General features: G+C 37.0%; 3 protein-coding genes across 6 annotated transcripts in view; 2 read left to right on the top strand and 1 right to left on the bottom strand.

Annotated features, from left to right (window-relative positions):
• Positions 1 to 16,717, top strand: part of LOC106062964 (uncharacterized) — a 113,552-nt gene that overhangs the window by 15,202 nt on the left and 81,633 nt on the right. The gene's annotated exons all lie outside the window — the stretch shown is intronic.
• The window catches only part of LOC106075958 (uncharacterized), a 112,681-nt gene that overhangs the window by 23,267 nt on the left and 72,697 nt on the right, over positions 1 to 16,717 (bottom strand). The gene's annotated exons all lie outside the window — the stretch shown is intronic.
• LOC106077210 (uncharacterized) lies at positions 3,070 to 8,406 on the top strand. 4 transcript variants are annotated; one of them, XM_056022256.1, is made up of 6 exons: positions 3,070 to 3,159; positions 5,096 to 5,156; positions 5,864 to 5,892; positions 6,879 to 6,907; positions 7,151 to 7,272; positions 8,117 to 8,406. In XM_056022256.1, the coding sequence occupies exons 2-6, from the start codon at positions 5,117 to 5,119 to the stop codon at positions 8,335 to 8,337; spliced, it is 441 nt and encodes a 146-aa protein (XP_055878231.1). In that variant the 5' UTR covers positions 3,070 to 3,159; positions 5,096 to 5,116; the 3' UTR covers positions 8,338 to 8,406. The 4 variants fall into 4 exon arrangements, with proteins under 4 accessions (XP_055878231.1, XP_055878229.1, XP_055878232.1 ...); XM_056022254.1 differs by having other exon boundaries at positions 3,087 to 3,240; XM_056022257.1 differs by lacking the exon at positions 3,070 to 3,159 and adding an exon at positions 3,239 to 3,301.

Below are 16,717 nucleotides of genomic sequence, written 5' to 3'. Positions count from 1 at the left end.
ATTATTTCGAATAGATTTTTTTTAAAACATTTTCTAGTACAGCTTAGACTAATTTAAGAAGTAATCTAACACAGTGTCAGACTTGAGTAAGTGAAGCAACTTGATATTAATATATTCAATAATTTGATTGGATAGTTTCGTACATGGCTGAAAAACTATAAATAGCTACCTTGTTGGTGTATCCGGTACACAAGACCAAGGAGGTGTTGCCTATGTTCAAAGTTATTTGATAATTTGTGCACTACAAAATTAAGTTTTCTATGCTCTTTCGCTTCTATCTCAAAATATTTCTTTAATAAGAAGGAAGCATTAGACTTTCAGTCTTTGACATTTTCACATCCGAAAACTTAAAACCAATGGGGCAACAGTGATACAATTTTGCATTTTTAGATTTTAAGCTAATGCATTTAACAACAAAATTACAATTAGAGTTAAAGCTTTCAAAAAAATTTTATTTACAATCTAGTAGGCAACATTGGGGTTCAGCGTTAAGTGATCTTGACATTGTTTTATTTATCGTGAAAAAAAATCTCCAATCTAAAAGAATGTCGTGTTTGTTAAGGAGAAAATAGAGAGTACTTGTACATTTCATCTCATTTCTCTCAATTTTCTTTGACTTACTGAGTATATTTTTTTAAAGTAATATTTCTGAAATGTGAAGGACGACCTCATAGTCTTGCACTGCCATAAAGCCGGTCCTGATTGAACAGGAGAAAGAAAATTTAATAGTGATGAAATAAACCCTCCTTGTTATTTCAGAAATAATCCTTGAATTTACCAATGTGTAGTCCACTGGAGGCTAGTCCTGGCTAGATGAAGTGAAGTATTGTGTTGCATTGCAAAAAAGTTGTAGAACCAACACGCGCTTATTCTTACATAACTTTACGTCTTTCTGCTTCGGTCCTCTGTTTTGGTCTTCTGGTGCTTCTGATTTGGCTTTATTTTTTGGTCTTCTGATTTGGCTCTATTTTTTGGTCTTCTGATTTGGCTCTATTTTTTGGTCCTCTGATTTGGCTCTATTTTTTGGTCCTCTGATTTGGCTCTATTTTTTGGTCTTCTGATTTGGCTCTATTTTTTGGTCTTCTGATTTGGTTCTATTTTTTGGTCTTCTGATTTGGCTCTATTTTTTGGTCTTCTGATTTGGCTCTATTTTTTGGTCTTCTGATTTGGCTCTATTTTTTGGTCTTCTGATTTGGCTCTATTTTTTGGTCTTCTGATTTGGCTCTATTTTTTGGTCTTCTGATTTGGCTCTATTTTTTGGTCTTCTGATTTGGTTCTATTTTCTTTTGGTCCTCTAATTTTATCAACTGCTTTGCTATTATCAAAAAGCTCAATTATGACAGTACGGTCCTTTTACATTTCATTAGTTGCAGTACTGTAACTCGCACTTAAAATAACTCACTCTGTCTGTCTGTCTGGTAAAACGTTTGTAAACTTTATTTCTCCCACACCCAATCTCGAATTAAGTTCAACTTTGCACAAATATTCATTGGCATAGACGAGATACGGAGGTGAGGTGGCTGAGTGGTAAAGCGCTTGGCTTCCAAACAGAACGTCACGGGTTCGAATCCTTGTGAAGACAGGGCTTTTTAATTTTGGGATCTTTAGGGCGCCTCTTAGTCCACCCAGCTCTAATGTTAGACGGTTGGTGTTGTGCTGGCCACATGACGCCCTATCTAACCGTGGTCCACAGAAACAGATGACCTTGACATCATCTGCCCCATAGAATGCAAGAATGGAAACTTTATTTTACTTTATAGACGATACATGAATCAATTTTAAAAATTAACTGGTAATTAATTATTTTCTTTGATACCAACAAAGGAAATTAACCCATCGATAATTAATTGTTTTGTTTGATATTGAATAAGGAAAAAACTTCTACATTATTGAGAGAGATATTTTTAAGTGCGGATTTCTTTCCCTTAGATAAGTTTTTTGTTTTTTAAAACATTTTTTATCCTATTTGGCTGGTTTGAATATGTTCAAATGCATTCTGTTTATGCTGGAAACCAAAGTCTGCTGATTAAAATCATTTATACATAAGATAAATAGTTCAGTTTACGGTTAAGGACTCCATACTGATCTACTCTATGAGGTCTTTTCATGTTAGTGCATTTATCTGGTTCTGTTGTTCTGTTGAGAGCTATGTCATTAAATTAGGCCTTTGTTCAATCGAAAACCTGTCGGCTGTTTGTGTCGGTTCTGTTAAGATCGTTTGTGAAAGTGTGGGTGTGTGGTCGAGGGGTCTGAAAGGGTTAGATGACCATTTTATTCTGGAAAAAAAAAGGTACCCCTTTCAGAAATTGCGATCTATGGAGGAAGACGATGACCGATGGTGTCAGTCATGTGTCCAGCCCAACGACCAACCGCCTTTACGTCCATTACTTATGTTAGTTACCCATTAGAGTTGGATGGATTCAGGGACATCCTCAAATTCCCAGTCTCTTCGCCGGATTCAAACTCGAGAACCCTCGGTCGGCAACCCAAGTGCATTACCACGCGGCCATAAAGAAGTTAACAAATTGCAAAACTGGCAAACGCTACCGATCAAAGAAAGATTCTTTTTGAATAAGAGTGGTCTGCTCCTTGGTGCTGTGTTGTTGCTACGCCGATTCATCGATTCGGAGGCTCCATGGTTCGTGCCTTGACTGTCCATTAGTTGCTATATTAAATTTATTAGGATTCCAGGGGGCTGAACGACAAAACTTTCGACTCCTGGTGAAAACTGGAATTTTTAATTTCAGGATCTTTAGGGCACCTCTGAGTCCACCCAGCTCTAATGGGTACTTGACATTAGTTAGGGGAAAAGTAAAGGCGATTGGTCGTTGTGCTGGCCACATGACACCCTCGTTAACCTTGGGCAACATAAACGGATGACTTTTACATCATTTGCCCTATAGATCGCAAGGTCTGAACTTTTTATTAAATGTATTATCTATGTCAATGCAAAGGATACTAGAAATAAGACTAAGTACAGAGACACGAGTGTTAGCCCTTGGTAGACCTGTACGCATACATATATACATTACAGAAAACTGTTTCCAAGTAACATTAAGGTGAATTTACATCCTTGAACCTGGACAAGGATTTCCAAGCACGAGCTTCATTCGTTAAAATCATTTTTCTATGTCAACACACCTGCAGCAGGAAACACAGGCAGGTATCACAATTAGTCTAACTAGTGTATATATGATGGTCAGCGTTACCTTATCATTGCAGGAAACCTTTGCAGATCTTGTAAGTACGGTGGCCTGTTATCACAACCATATAACATTGTATAGTGTATAAAATGGCTAGGGTAAGAACCGAGATACTAGATATCGATAGGATTGTATTCATTGGACAGTTTTGTGATAAACTTCTTACTTCATCTTCACTTTGTTTCGTTTTTGTTTTTCGATTTTTAAGTATCAAAATAATGTAATTAAAAAAAAAAGAAGAAAAAACAATCTGGAGTAATGTGGGCGAGACAATAGGTAACCATAGCGCTATTTTTATTTCTATAGTACTGTATTCTATTACAAAGCTTATATCAGCTCACTATGTTTGTCACTTTGTCTGTCTGTGTGTCTGTCTGGCCTAAAAGTGTGTGTACGTTATTTATCCGGCTCCTAATCTCGGATCAAGCTAAAATTTTGCACAATTATTTCTTTTTCAATTTCAATTTAAAAAAAGAACAATTAGTTAATTAACTATTGTTAATAAATAACTTTGTTTGATATCTCAAACAAGGAAAAGAAAAATTACTTGACTGAAGTGGAGGTATAAACTGAATTATTCTCCTTTATAGATTGTCGTCTGAGGGTTATTACAAATTTAATTACATGACTGATCCAAACTAATTGATACACTCAGGGGCGGACTGGGTATCAAAATCGGCCCGGGCATTACCATATAAACCGGCCGACAAATGTCATGTCATATATTTTCGGTGTGTGTGTGATTTTAAACGCCAAACACAGTCTCGAAGACATCAAAGTAGTGTTGAAGGCCAAGCCGCTCGTGCATAGCAGAAAGTACGGTCTAACGTTTTACAAATGATAATACGTACAGTGTATAGTGTAATTCTTAAAATTATATTCTTGTTGAATTTCAAACAAAATTAATTGTAATAATAATTAAACAACAACAACAACAAAACGTGTTCGGGCCTTTGTGTCTTGTTGCTGTCACTTTTTAAAAAGATGTCTGCATTTAATTTTTTTTCTTTGGTCGCGACCAGACCGGCCCATTTGGTACCGGCCCACCGGGCATTTGCCCGTTTGCCCATGTAGCCAGTCCGCCCCTGGATACACTTAATATAGGCTATTTTTGTTTTTAAAGCATTTTTTTTTATTTTGCTTGTTGAGCTATAGATTGTAAACAGAATACTGCAAATCAAAATCTAAACGAAGAAGACATTAATGTGTTTTTCATTTTGTGTGTGCATATTTGTAAGGCAAGTGTTAGCAATATATCTATAAAAAAAAAATTAAAAATCCTCTATTATAATGAGTTATATGTTTGAGTAAAATTGTATCCATTATTTCCAATCAATCATAACAGTACATAATTGCCTTGGCTATTGTTCTGGTCTTGCGACGTTTACGCATCTGCTTTCTTGCATGTCGGGGAGAGCATGGCTCAATCATTGTCATATCTTTCAAAATTGCAATGCTTATCTCCCCTGAGCCGAAAGTCAGTGTATTACATTTTCAACAATTGTTTAATTTTTTTTATCGATTCATGTCATCGACAATTTATAATAGTGCGAAGTTTCAACTTGATCCGAGAATGGGAAGTGGGAGAAATAACGTGTACAAAATTTGTACCAGACAGAGAGGCGGAGTGAGTAAGCTTTGTAAACACAGACAATTATTTGGACTACATTTGGTCACAACTTATTTCTATATGAGCTGACGTCGTGGTTAGTTTTGAACTCAGGACCACATTGAGGGGCTCTCCGAGCGACCGGGCAGCCTGTGCAACCAGTTACTATCGATGAAGATTTAATCCGTTAAATCAGCTTTAAGGCCACTTGCAAGTGGTATATATAATGTTTAAATCAAAGCCTACCTAGACCTACATGTTGTTTATGTTCTATCTGTTTCAGACTAAAGAAATCTAAGCAACAATGACATTACTAGGACTTCTTTTTATTATATTTGAATTAGGTAAGGGTTGACCTACTTTTGTACAAAAGATATTAGGTACAGGTTGACCTACTTTGTACATAAGATATTAGGTACAGGTTGACCTACTTTGTACATGAGATATTAGGTAAGGGTTGACCTACATAAGATATTAGGTACAGGTTGACCTACTTTGTACATAAGATATTAGGTAATGGTTGATCTACTTTGTACATAAGATATTTGGTAAGAGTTGACCTACTTTGTACATAAGATATTTGGTAAGAGTTGACCTACTTTGTACATAAGATATTAGGTGAATGTTGACCTACTTTTGTACATAAGATATTAGGTACAGGTTGACCTACTTTTGTACATAAGATATCAGGTAAGGGGTGATCTACTTTTGTACATAAGATATTCGGCGAAGGTTGACCTACTTTTGTACATAAGATATTAGGTGAAGGTTGACCTACGTTTAATAAAGATCATAAGAAATGATTAACCTACTTTCGCAATTTAGATATTAAACAATCGTTGTACTTCTCTTTTCAAATGAAGATATCCTATGTCATTAGTCTTATTCTACTTTTGTCGACTAAATAAACATAAGCTTAAAAATAATAATACATAAATCTTATTGAGATGAACGTTACTGTGTCTGATAGTTTAAAAGCTTAGTTTTCTTTTCGACTTAGATAAAAAAAAATTGTCCTAAAAATGGTTCATCATATGTATCTATTCCACAGTGGTACCTCCACTCCAGCAACCGAACGCTGTAAATCATCTTCAATAGTATATTCTCTTTAGGTAGGATAAGTATTAAATGTCAAGTCAAGGTTCTATTGTGTTTCCATAGTTTTTAAGAACTCAATAAAAGATAAACACATCCATTTATTTTAATTCAATGTTTCCTATAATATGTATTCACAATCCATAAAGCTATATTATTATTAAGAAAATGATTGACTAAACTTCCTGACATATGTGATTGACGCGTACATCCGGGTATATGTAATTGAAGCTTACTTTGATATTCGATATTTACTATGGGATGACAGTCCAAAAAAAGGGGTCTCGAGTTTGAGTCCTGTCTCGTGTTTGCTGGGCGTCTAAAGGCAGCATGGAATCTCCTAGATCCCCCTCCACCCAAACAGAAAAGAGCATGGACCATAGCGCACTGAACATGCTGGAAGCATAAGAGTTGCACTCTATAAAAATAAATAAATAAATAGAAATCTAGCGAGAATTTTATTTCTCAGTTATCTGCTCTTTTCAAGTCTGTCCCAAAGAAATGTGGCGTTCTTAGTGGCACCGCACTACCGTAGTCTACACGGCGTTTGGTTATACTGGGTTGTGAGGCTTTACGGTCTGTCTCTAGATGGATGGAATAGAACTTATAGAAGATGGTGTCTCAGTCTCTTGAGGGTGAAGTCTGAAGTAAAAGTGTCTTTTAAAAAATCAAAGAAATGTTTTCGAGAATCAGTCAATGATAGTTGCCCTAGCGTGAATTTCACAAATGAATTATCTCGATCTAGTTCTCTCTTCTTCTGCAGACAACATTCAGGGTTTGTTTTGTTTTGTTTTTGTTTCGTATGACTGTGTTCCTTATAAAAAACGGAAGCCGTTTGAACAAATCTTGATGAAACTCGGCATGAATGCTCCTTAGAACATTGCCAAGTATATGTTACAAACCCCTCTCTCCCCGCCACCACTATATGTATTTCTAATAATTTAAAACAATTAATACTTTTCCCCCCTCAGGTTCACATTGGAGAACTGTTGAAAAGCCTGTAAGTATCGGCATAGGTTTAAAATGTCCCAGACTCTAATTTAAATGTCTGCATACGCGCGCGCGCCTCTGTGACCTTTTCCTATAGTGCAGTAGCATCAGCTTATATCAAAATGCCATATTAACAAATGTCATTTTAATTGTCATTTAATTGTCATTTAATTAAAAAAATAGAAACCATCTTTCTTGATAACTAAAAATATATTTTCTACAAATTGACTTCATTCCAATGCACGCATTTCAGATATCAAGGGAACTGTTATGAAAGATGTAGGAGCGCCTACCAAACAAACCCAGACAGCTTGATGGTAAACGGATGTATTTGTTCACAATATAAGTTTGTTGGGATGTCTTCAAGTACTACAAGTAAGTCATAAACAACTGAGATAATACATCTTATTGACATGTTCGAAAATGCGATGTCAGGTGTGTCATATGTTGTCATATGATGTTATGTGATGACACATGGTGTCGTGTGGTAACATGCGATGTTATGTAGAGTCATTTCATGTTATGTAGTGTCATGTTGTGTCACGGTGTGCCAAGTGTATCCTGTGATGTCATGGCAGGTGGTGTCATGTGCTAACATGTGTTGTCATGCCATGTCATATATTGTAATGAGATGTCATGTGAAGTCATGTGATGTCATGTGGTACCTTATTGTTTCATATGATTTGATATTGTGTCATGTGATGTCATGTGGTACCATATTGTTTCATATGATTTGATATTGTGTCATGTGATGTCATGTGGTGCCATATTGTTTCATATGATTTGATATTGTGTCATGTGATGTCATGTGGTGCCATATTGTGTCATTTGGTGTCATATTGTATTATGTGGCGTCATATAGTGTTAGGTAGTGTCTTGTGCGAACATGTGGTATCATGCATGTCGTGTTGTATCATGTGATGTCATGTAGTGTCATGCGATGACATGACATGTGATGTTGTGTAGTGTCTTTTGCTGTCAAGTGATGCATATGGAATATTGTGATGGCATTGATGTCACGTTTTGACATGTGATGTCATTTGGTGATATGTTGTATATTGTCTGAGTTAAATATAGTCGTATGAGTTGGTCCTATACACATTTAGTTGCTTCATGTTTTAAACATATATACTCCTGTTTGACAATAGATATCCTTATTTAAAAATATTCCTGTAGACACCTAACTTATAATTGATAGTTGATATGTTGACTTTGCCAGATACCTGTGGATACCTGAACGTCACTTGTCTAACTGACCCAGGTCACCATGACATTGTCAACGCTTTCTCTTTTGATCTAAGACGTCTGAGGTGTCAGAAGGTCGTCGTGTACGCCAGGTGTGCTGTCTCTTATGGTGTAGCCAGCAACATTTTCCAGACTTTTCAAGAATGTTCACGACTGTGTGAGTCTAGCAACAGATCATTCTACAGCCCGATGTAGCCAGGTCACTTTTTTAGAAGCAACTGATTACAGAGTTATTGAGCTAAATAAAAGAAATGATACATTTGTTTCATGTGTTGTTATTGGTTATTATTGGGCTTGGTGACAAAGTCTGAAAACGCTTGGCTCCAAACTGAGGGATCTCCAGTTTCCATAGAAACACGCGATTTACAGCATCTGCTCCACAGAGCGCAAGGTCTGCATGGTTCTTTATAGTAGGTTGTACTGTTTAAATATTTTGCATTTTGTTTTTGTAAGTGGTTCAAAATATACAGCCTATACGTAATTCGTTGTATGGTTAGTAAATCTAGCATGAATAATTTGAATTTTAGCTTTAAAAAATGTATAACATAGTAGCAAGAACCCTTTCAGAGCTTGTGATCTGTGGAACAGATGCTGTAAATCTCGTGTTTCAGTGGCCCACAGTTCACCAAGGTGTTATGTGGCCAGTACAAAGACTAACAGCTTTTACATCCACACGTTTGTCTGGTACCTATAGGATGTTAGGTGGACTCAGGGGTGTCCTGAAAATACCGGGATTCGAACCGTAGATCCCTGGCTTTGGAGCGAAGCGAGTCTTATAAAATGTCTGATAAAATGTCTTTTAAAATGTCTGATAAAATGTCTGATAAAATAATGATCATCGCCTACGTTATCAAACACGATTTATCAATGATTAGGTAGTACTTAATTATTACAAGATTTCACTTAACGGAGTGGCATAAACTGCTTGGGTTAGGGTGATTTTGAATCTAGATATAGACTTACTTACTTAGACTTAGGTCCTCCCGCGCCGTTCAGCGCATTGGGCAGCAAGCTGACTCCATAAAGATCTGTCGTTGGCAATGTCTGAAGCCTCCTCTCACCTGGTGTCCACTGTTCTGAGGTCCTCCATGAAAGTGTGGCGCCAAGTTATACGAGGACGTTCCTGTTTGCGTTTTCCTCGTATTGGCCTCCGTGTCATCACAACTCTTGGCATGCGTAGTTCATTTAGTGGGAGAACATGTCCCACAATCCTCATGCGACGCTCTGTCACAACCTCACTAAGTGTTCGACTCTAGATATAGACCAGGAATTTTTACTTTCGATTCCATGTATAATGTTGTGATTGGGCCATCGATCATGTCAGAACATGAAATACATAATATAATATAAAAAACCAATCTAATAAAATAATCTCGGATAGGAACTTTGAAAGAGTGCGAGCTCTGCACAGTATATAAAGAACATAACAACTCTATATATTACTTTAACTTTATTTTCAACATTTGTTAAAAGAAAATATGATTTTTTCTCTCTATCTGCATGCAATGATTCAACATAATTCCAAATTAAAACCTATTTCACCAACAAAACAGAGGCGTAGCTAGGATGGGGGAGGGAGGGAGGGGGGAGAATTAGAAAATCCCCCCCGGGTCGCCACTTGAGGGGAGTACCACAAATGAGTGTTTTTACATTATATATTAAATATTATTCAAAAATGCAGGAGCCCCCAAAAAGGTCAAGCCTCCAGGGCCCCCAAATGATGACAAACTCCTAGCTACGCTACTGCAACAAAACCAAACTTTGGTCTTGAGATTTGCTTAATTGTCAGGCAGCATAGATTAATGAATCAACTTTGTCTTAATTGTGTGTAGTTAGTCCAGTTAGAATCCAAACTTTAAGAGATGTCAAAAAGTAAGAAGAGAAAGATAATAAAAGAAAAGAGCATTAAATGTTCTAGTATCTAGGATGTGCATTGACAGGAATATTGAGTAGCAGAATGATGATGACAAAAATAGAAAACACCAGACTGTGGGAGATGGGCGGACAGAGAAATATAGAGGTGCAGATCTTAGAGAGGAAGTGGAGATGGATTGGTCACACCCTTAGAAAAGATACCAACAACAGAGCTAGACAGACAAAAGAGCTAGACAGTAGACAGGCCTTAGAGTGGAACCTCCAGGACACAAGCAAGACCATTCGTTATAGAAAGCTTCAATACAGTTTAGACCAATAGCTCGTTGCCACGTCGTACAGACCTGTGACGTTGCATGCCAGCGTTCAGGCCTTCTATAACTATTGGTCTCGGCACAAGAAGTAGAGGAAGGCCAAACAGAACGTGACGACGCAGTGTACATGATGAAGCCGCGGTGACAGGAAAGAGCTGGGACGCCTTTAAAAAAAGCTAGCAGGAGACCCTGGAGACGGACATGTTTTTACTGAGGCCCTATGTTCCATGTGGAACGTAAAGGAAAGATGATGAATAGAATGACTATTTTGTAGAGCGGCTTTAGACTAATAATAACATGATCAATGCGATTGGTATTACTACGCAACCTCCTTGAACTCTCGAAAACAAAACAAAAACCACACCGTCAGCGATGAGCCTCTGTTTATTTGAACTGCTAGCTTCTAAACTTAACTATTGTATTTAAACTATCCACGTTAATATCACCGTAACAGTATCAATGTTACGCTTACTTTAGTTTGTTACTGTGATAGAAACACGAGAGGAACAGGTTTTTGTAAATTCTTTTAAATTTAGAACTAAGAGAAACATAGATAATAAAATTAACCGAAGCATTGAACTGGTACAGAACTTCCTCAATGCTTCTGAAAATGTAGTAGAGATTTCCTGTCAGCAAGATGGTCTTAAAGTAGATGATGTAGATGGCCAGGATGGCCGTGGGCAGACAGCTGAAGACTGTGGCTATGCAAACGAAAAGCAGCATCTTCACCGCTTTTCTGTCTTTCATTTTTTTCTGGGCACTGGATCGTGTAGAGGAGAGCTTCTTCAAAGTCTGGGGTCTCTCCTGGATGAGCTTGAAAATGATAATTAGCGAGCAAATGAGAATGATCACCAGCGGAAGCGTGGTGCAGATGTTGCTGTGGAAGATGGTGGTGAAGGTGTTGAGGATATCCATGTTGTCGACGTAAAACTGGGTGTAGATGAGGTACGCCACGGTAACGTTGGACGCGGGGTCCTGCGCCCAGGTGTACGTGAGGCGGTAGCACAGTGGCCCCATGATCACGGTCGAGTACACGCACAGCGACGCCAACATGATTTTCACCCTCCATGGAGTGAAGACATTCGCCACGTGAAACGGGGCGCTGATCGCCATGCACCTCTCGATGGCGATGGCGGTGGTGAGGTAAATGCTGAGCAACAGGCACCAGTAGTCCATCAAGAGGAAGAAGACGAAGCCGAACGTGTCCAGAGATACAGACGCTGGGACGTCCACCGTGGCAACCAGGCACTTGAGTCGACGGACCTGTCTGAAGACTGAGCCTAGTAGGTCAGTGACGGACAGTGAAAGCAGCATGATGTTCGAACCCTGAAGCCCATGGTACGAAAGCACTATGATGTTGATGACGTTGCCAACTATCCCAAACACACACAAGGACTGAACCAGGAAACAGTTTAAAAAGACATCCAGCTGATAAAGAAGTTGGTCATTTATGACGTCGTCAGTCTGATACAGTATCACGCTGGTTTGTGTCTCAGTTGTCTCGTAAAAGTAAAACGCTAAAATCTCTGATTGGTTCATTTTTTCACAAACATTTTCTTTGTTTTCTGACAGAATACTTGTAATTAGGACATTTAAATTAAAAGTTCTGTAATAAAAAAAATATGGTTATTAGTGCAAGTGTTTCCGGTATATATTTCAAATATATCTAAGTATATATTATGTAAATAATATACAACAAAAACCTGCTTTTTGCAGATTGCCTCGCTTCAGGAAAATTCATTTTTAGCGGCCCCCGAAAGGGGAAAAGACGCTATTAGTTTTGTGTGGTATGTCTGTCCGTCCGTCCGTCCGGTTAAGATCTAGTAAACTAGAAAAGATAGGGAAAATCCGACATCATAATATTTTATACCATTCAAAGTTCTGATGCAAAGGCTACTCTTTTCTTTTCTGAAAGCAAAAAATCTCATTTTTAAAATCACTTATGCAAGCAGTTTTTTCATAAAAATACACCACTTTTAAAACTTTTCACTATTAATAGTAACAAGCACTGGATGCAATTTAGTAAGGGAGGTAGCTATTTGCTATATTTGTAACACATTTATGCAAACGGTTTTAGATTTTTTGTCAAAAAGATTATTTTTTTTAACAATTGTATTACAAAGTTAAGCAAGTTCTGTCATACTAACTTTACAATTACAAAACAAAATGTGTACTTTTATTTTTAAAGAGAAAAATCTATTTAGTATGCATATAAGTGGAACATAATGTAAAACAACAATTAATAGTTAGTTTTTCTTATTATCGCTGACCTGCATGTCATGTCATCAATAGTACAACACTTCACTAAAGGTATTATTTTTTTTTACGGAAATGTTTTTTTCTTGGGGCTTTGAATAAGAGATTGACCCTTTACAAAGCAATTAGATCAATTAGATACTCATTATAAGACATCAATTAGGCCAGGTTTACATCTAGCTTCACATTCACTTTCACCTATCCTTTGGTCTGCTTGACCGTTGGGGCACCACACAAGATCTGTCAACCTTCTTTCTCCATTCTTCTCTGTCATTTGCCTTTGATAGAATTTCATTATTATATTCTCTCTGAAAATATTGAAACCTGCCTTTTTACCTGCCTGGATGGACCACTTTTGATAGAATGTCATTCTGATAAACTTTCTCAAAATATTGAAACCTGCCTTTTTACCTGCCTGGGTGAACCACTTCGGGGGCCGATTTCGAACTATGATTAGTCATGATTATCCTGGCTGATTCAGGCAACACGCTCCACGCTCTTATGGCCCTATTGCCACATTTGAATTTAAGAACTAATATTTATTCTCATTATTTTAAACTTTTTGCCCTTGCATACTCTTTTCTAAAAACCCATTATCCCGACCACCAATGAGTCAGTGTTTACACAGACTGATCTTAAAAATCCAACACAAACGAGGAGCTGATCTAATCGAATGGCCCAAAGGAGAAAGACTAGAAAAGTCGCAACTGGCGATCTCTCGGACAGTGACAGGGCAGAGAGGCGATCACTTCAACTCGCATCAAGTAAACTGTCCATGTAAACCAAGCAGCCAAATTGTTTTCCTGAGAGATGCCAAAACAGTCCATCAAAGACTAAAAAAAATCCTAGGTTTCCTGTATAAAGCAACTCGGGACAGCTCTTGTAAACATGTCTGTGATTACTGAAGGATTAATTTTCCTTGTTGGTACCAAACAAAATAATTAATTACCGGTAGTTTATTTGACTAATAGGTTTTTTTTTTCAATTGATTCATGTCTTGATTATGACAATGGTATTTTCCCCACACCCAATCACAAATCAAGTTGAAACTTTGCACAACTATTCATTGGCATAGACAAGACATGGAAGCTTGGTGTCTGAGCGATAAAGCGCTTGGCTTCCAAACCGGGCCCGTGTTCTAATCCTGGTGGGAAAACTGGGGTTTTTTTTTTCGGGATCTTAAGGCGCCTCTGTGTTCACCCAGCTCTAAATGGGTACCTGACACTAGATGAAGAAAAATAAAGGCGCTTTGCTGTTGTGCTGGCTACAAGACACCCTCGTTAACCGTGGGCTACAGAAATATATCCGCGCGGATATATATTTACTTTTTATCTTTGAAACAGATGACCTTTACATCATCTGCCTTATAGATCACAAGGTCTGAAAGGGGAACTATAGCAATGAATATCTGTGCAATGTTTCAGCTTAATCCGAGATGGTGTGTGGTAGAAGAAACGTGTACAAACATTTGACCAGACAGACAGACAGACAGACAGAGTGAGTTGATAGAAGCTTTGTACCAGACAGACGGAGTGAGTTGATAGAAGTTTTGTACCAGACAGACAGAGTGAGTTGATAGAAGCTTTGTACCAGACAGACAGAGTGAGTTGATAGAGGCTTTGTACCAGACAGACAGAGTGAGTTGATAGAAGCTTTGTACCAGACAGACAGAGTGAGTTGATATTTGCTTTGTACAAATATAGACCTAGATGCGCTCTCAAATATTAACACGCGCAGACTTCTCTTTCATTACTCAAATAAAACATTCGTTAATGAATAAAATTAAAAAGCTTTGCAAACAAGCTGAGTCTTGACCTAGAGCGAATGTCAAGAAACACAACTCTTTGTTTGAATTCTGAAATGATTTTGGTTCATATCCAAGATCAATATTCACTCCAATCTGTGTTTATTTTCAAAACCCAGCCAATTTAAGAGTAGAACAATTTAATGTGAGACCTACGTTTATGATAAAGAGAGTTAATTATAGTGACTTTCACCATCTGTTGTTGTGCTTGTTTCCTGAACAGTCTTAGCTCTTTAATGACAGTGTTTCAAACTGTACAACATACTCAAATACATCGGACACAATTGCATCAAAAATTATAGCGTGTATATATGTTATAATTAAAAACTGGATATATTTACTCTATATCTTTACGTATTATTTAGAAATAAAATAGAATTAAAGAGACTACAAATTAAGATTTCAATTTTAAGTTTGTAGTATCTTTCTACAATATCAGTTATTATTATTTTTATGGAATTATTGTACAACTATAACTAATCCTAACTAATAGTGATTCTCTACATTTAAAGTTTAATGATGGTTAAGGTTAAGCTTTCTAATCATTCTTAGCAATACAATGATTTTTTTTTTAAATCTGTAAATTCATAAAGATGTCACTGACATAGAAAAAGATCGTGGCAGACAATGAACTTTGTTAAACTGAAATTATTTTTTAATTAAAAGTTGAACAAATAAAGTGACAAAAAAAAACGGCTTTTAGAAAATAATAATTCTCAGTGGTTCTCACACTACCATCGCAGTCAATGCTTTTCTTTTCTCCATCAAAAGTACTCGGCCATCAAGGCATAAAGAATCAAATCTCTACAGGCATATGGGAGTAAACGAGAAAATGGCGCTCTTTTATGTCTGCGAGTTGGATAAACAGCTGAACGCGGAATAAGGCAGGTCGTTTTTAAATTAGCTTGATAGGAATATAGGAGCTAACAATTAGAACTTAAAAGTTCGTCTGTTATGTTTTAATAAAATATCAAAAGCCTTAGTGCAGCTCGTGAGCGGAAACAAGAAGAATTAAACATCTTCACAGCTTATTATGACACCAGCAATAGACTTCTAAGGGCTGATCTATTTCTTCAAATTGATACATTAAAATATTTGTAAAACGTTAAGACACTATCAGCAATCTGCGTAAGATGTGACAATATGTATAGGTCACAGCTAGGTCCAATGGTGGAAATCATATGTAACCCAGAGGAGGACCAAAGGCTTGACAAAAAGAGGACAAAGCTTGACAAAAGAGGACAATGCTTGACAAAAAGAGGACAAAGCTTGACAAAAAGAGGACAAAGCTTGACAAAAAGAGGACAAAGCTTGACAAAAAGAGGGCAAAGCTTCACAAAAAGAGGACAAAGACAATAAAAGAAAACAAGCCAGCGTTGAAAACTAAGGCAAAAAAAGTATTGTATACATCAAGGCAGTTAATCACAGGTTAATCAACTGCAGTACATCTACAGAGTATCTATTTCTCGTACGATATGACTTGTCTCAGAAGCTCTTCGTTGGCGCCACTATACTCATGGAATCCCAAGCACATTTTCTTCAGATTGTAGGCGCTACTTAGTGTGAGGAATCTCACCGAGTCTATGGTCAGTCCCTCTCTTATGCCCACGGTGAGCTGACCAGCGAAAATGAACTTTTAAAACTAACTCTGTTCCAGTGGAATGCAAAAGAAAAGTTCTAGATCTTAAGACCGGGTTGTCAAAAACTTGACATCTTTCTGATACTTAAGAGTCAGATGGTGTATTGAAATCAGGAAAACTTGGGCCCTAACAATAAACACGCAAAATAAAAAATTTAAACAAAAATAAAGCTTTTATTAAGTGTATCAATAAGTTTGGAGCAGTCATGTAATTAAATTTTTAATAGATCTAGACTAGCAATAATAAATATGTGTGATTAGAAATATTTATTTTTTTACCAACTGTCTTTGTTAAGCGCAATTTCTCAATACGCTATGATCCTATCACTTGTCTAGACCAGGTTGTCAAAAACTTGTCTAGACCAGTTGTAAGGGAGAGAAAGAACGGAGTATCTGGATGATCGCTTTTTAAATGTATTTAAAAAATAAATAAATATACGACCTGAATTCGAACTTTTGGGCTAAAGCATTCTCTGGCTTCTCAAGCCAACGCGATAACCAGTCTGTGAACATAGTAGATTGTATAGGTATTTATTGATTCTATTTTCATGTTTGTGTTCACTAAGCCTCAAAAGACAATCATTCTAGAACAATTTATTTCCATTGTTTGTGATACCAAACAAAATACTTATAGTTAATTAACTAATTGGTTAAGTTTTTAAATTGATTCTTCTATTATCAGGTAATAAA

The sequence above is a fragment of the Biomphalaria glabrata genome, chromosome 3, assembly GCF_947242115.1.
Source record: "Biomphalaria glabrata chromosome 3, xgBioGlab47.1, whole genome shotgun sequence".
Taxonomy (NCBI): Eukaryota; Metazoa; Mollusca; class Gastropoda; family Planorbidae; genus Biomphalaria; species Biomphalaria glabrata.
The sequence above is the reverse complement of the archived record's forward strand: the minus strand, read 5'-3'. Positions and strand labels throughout refer to the sequence as shown.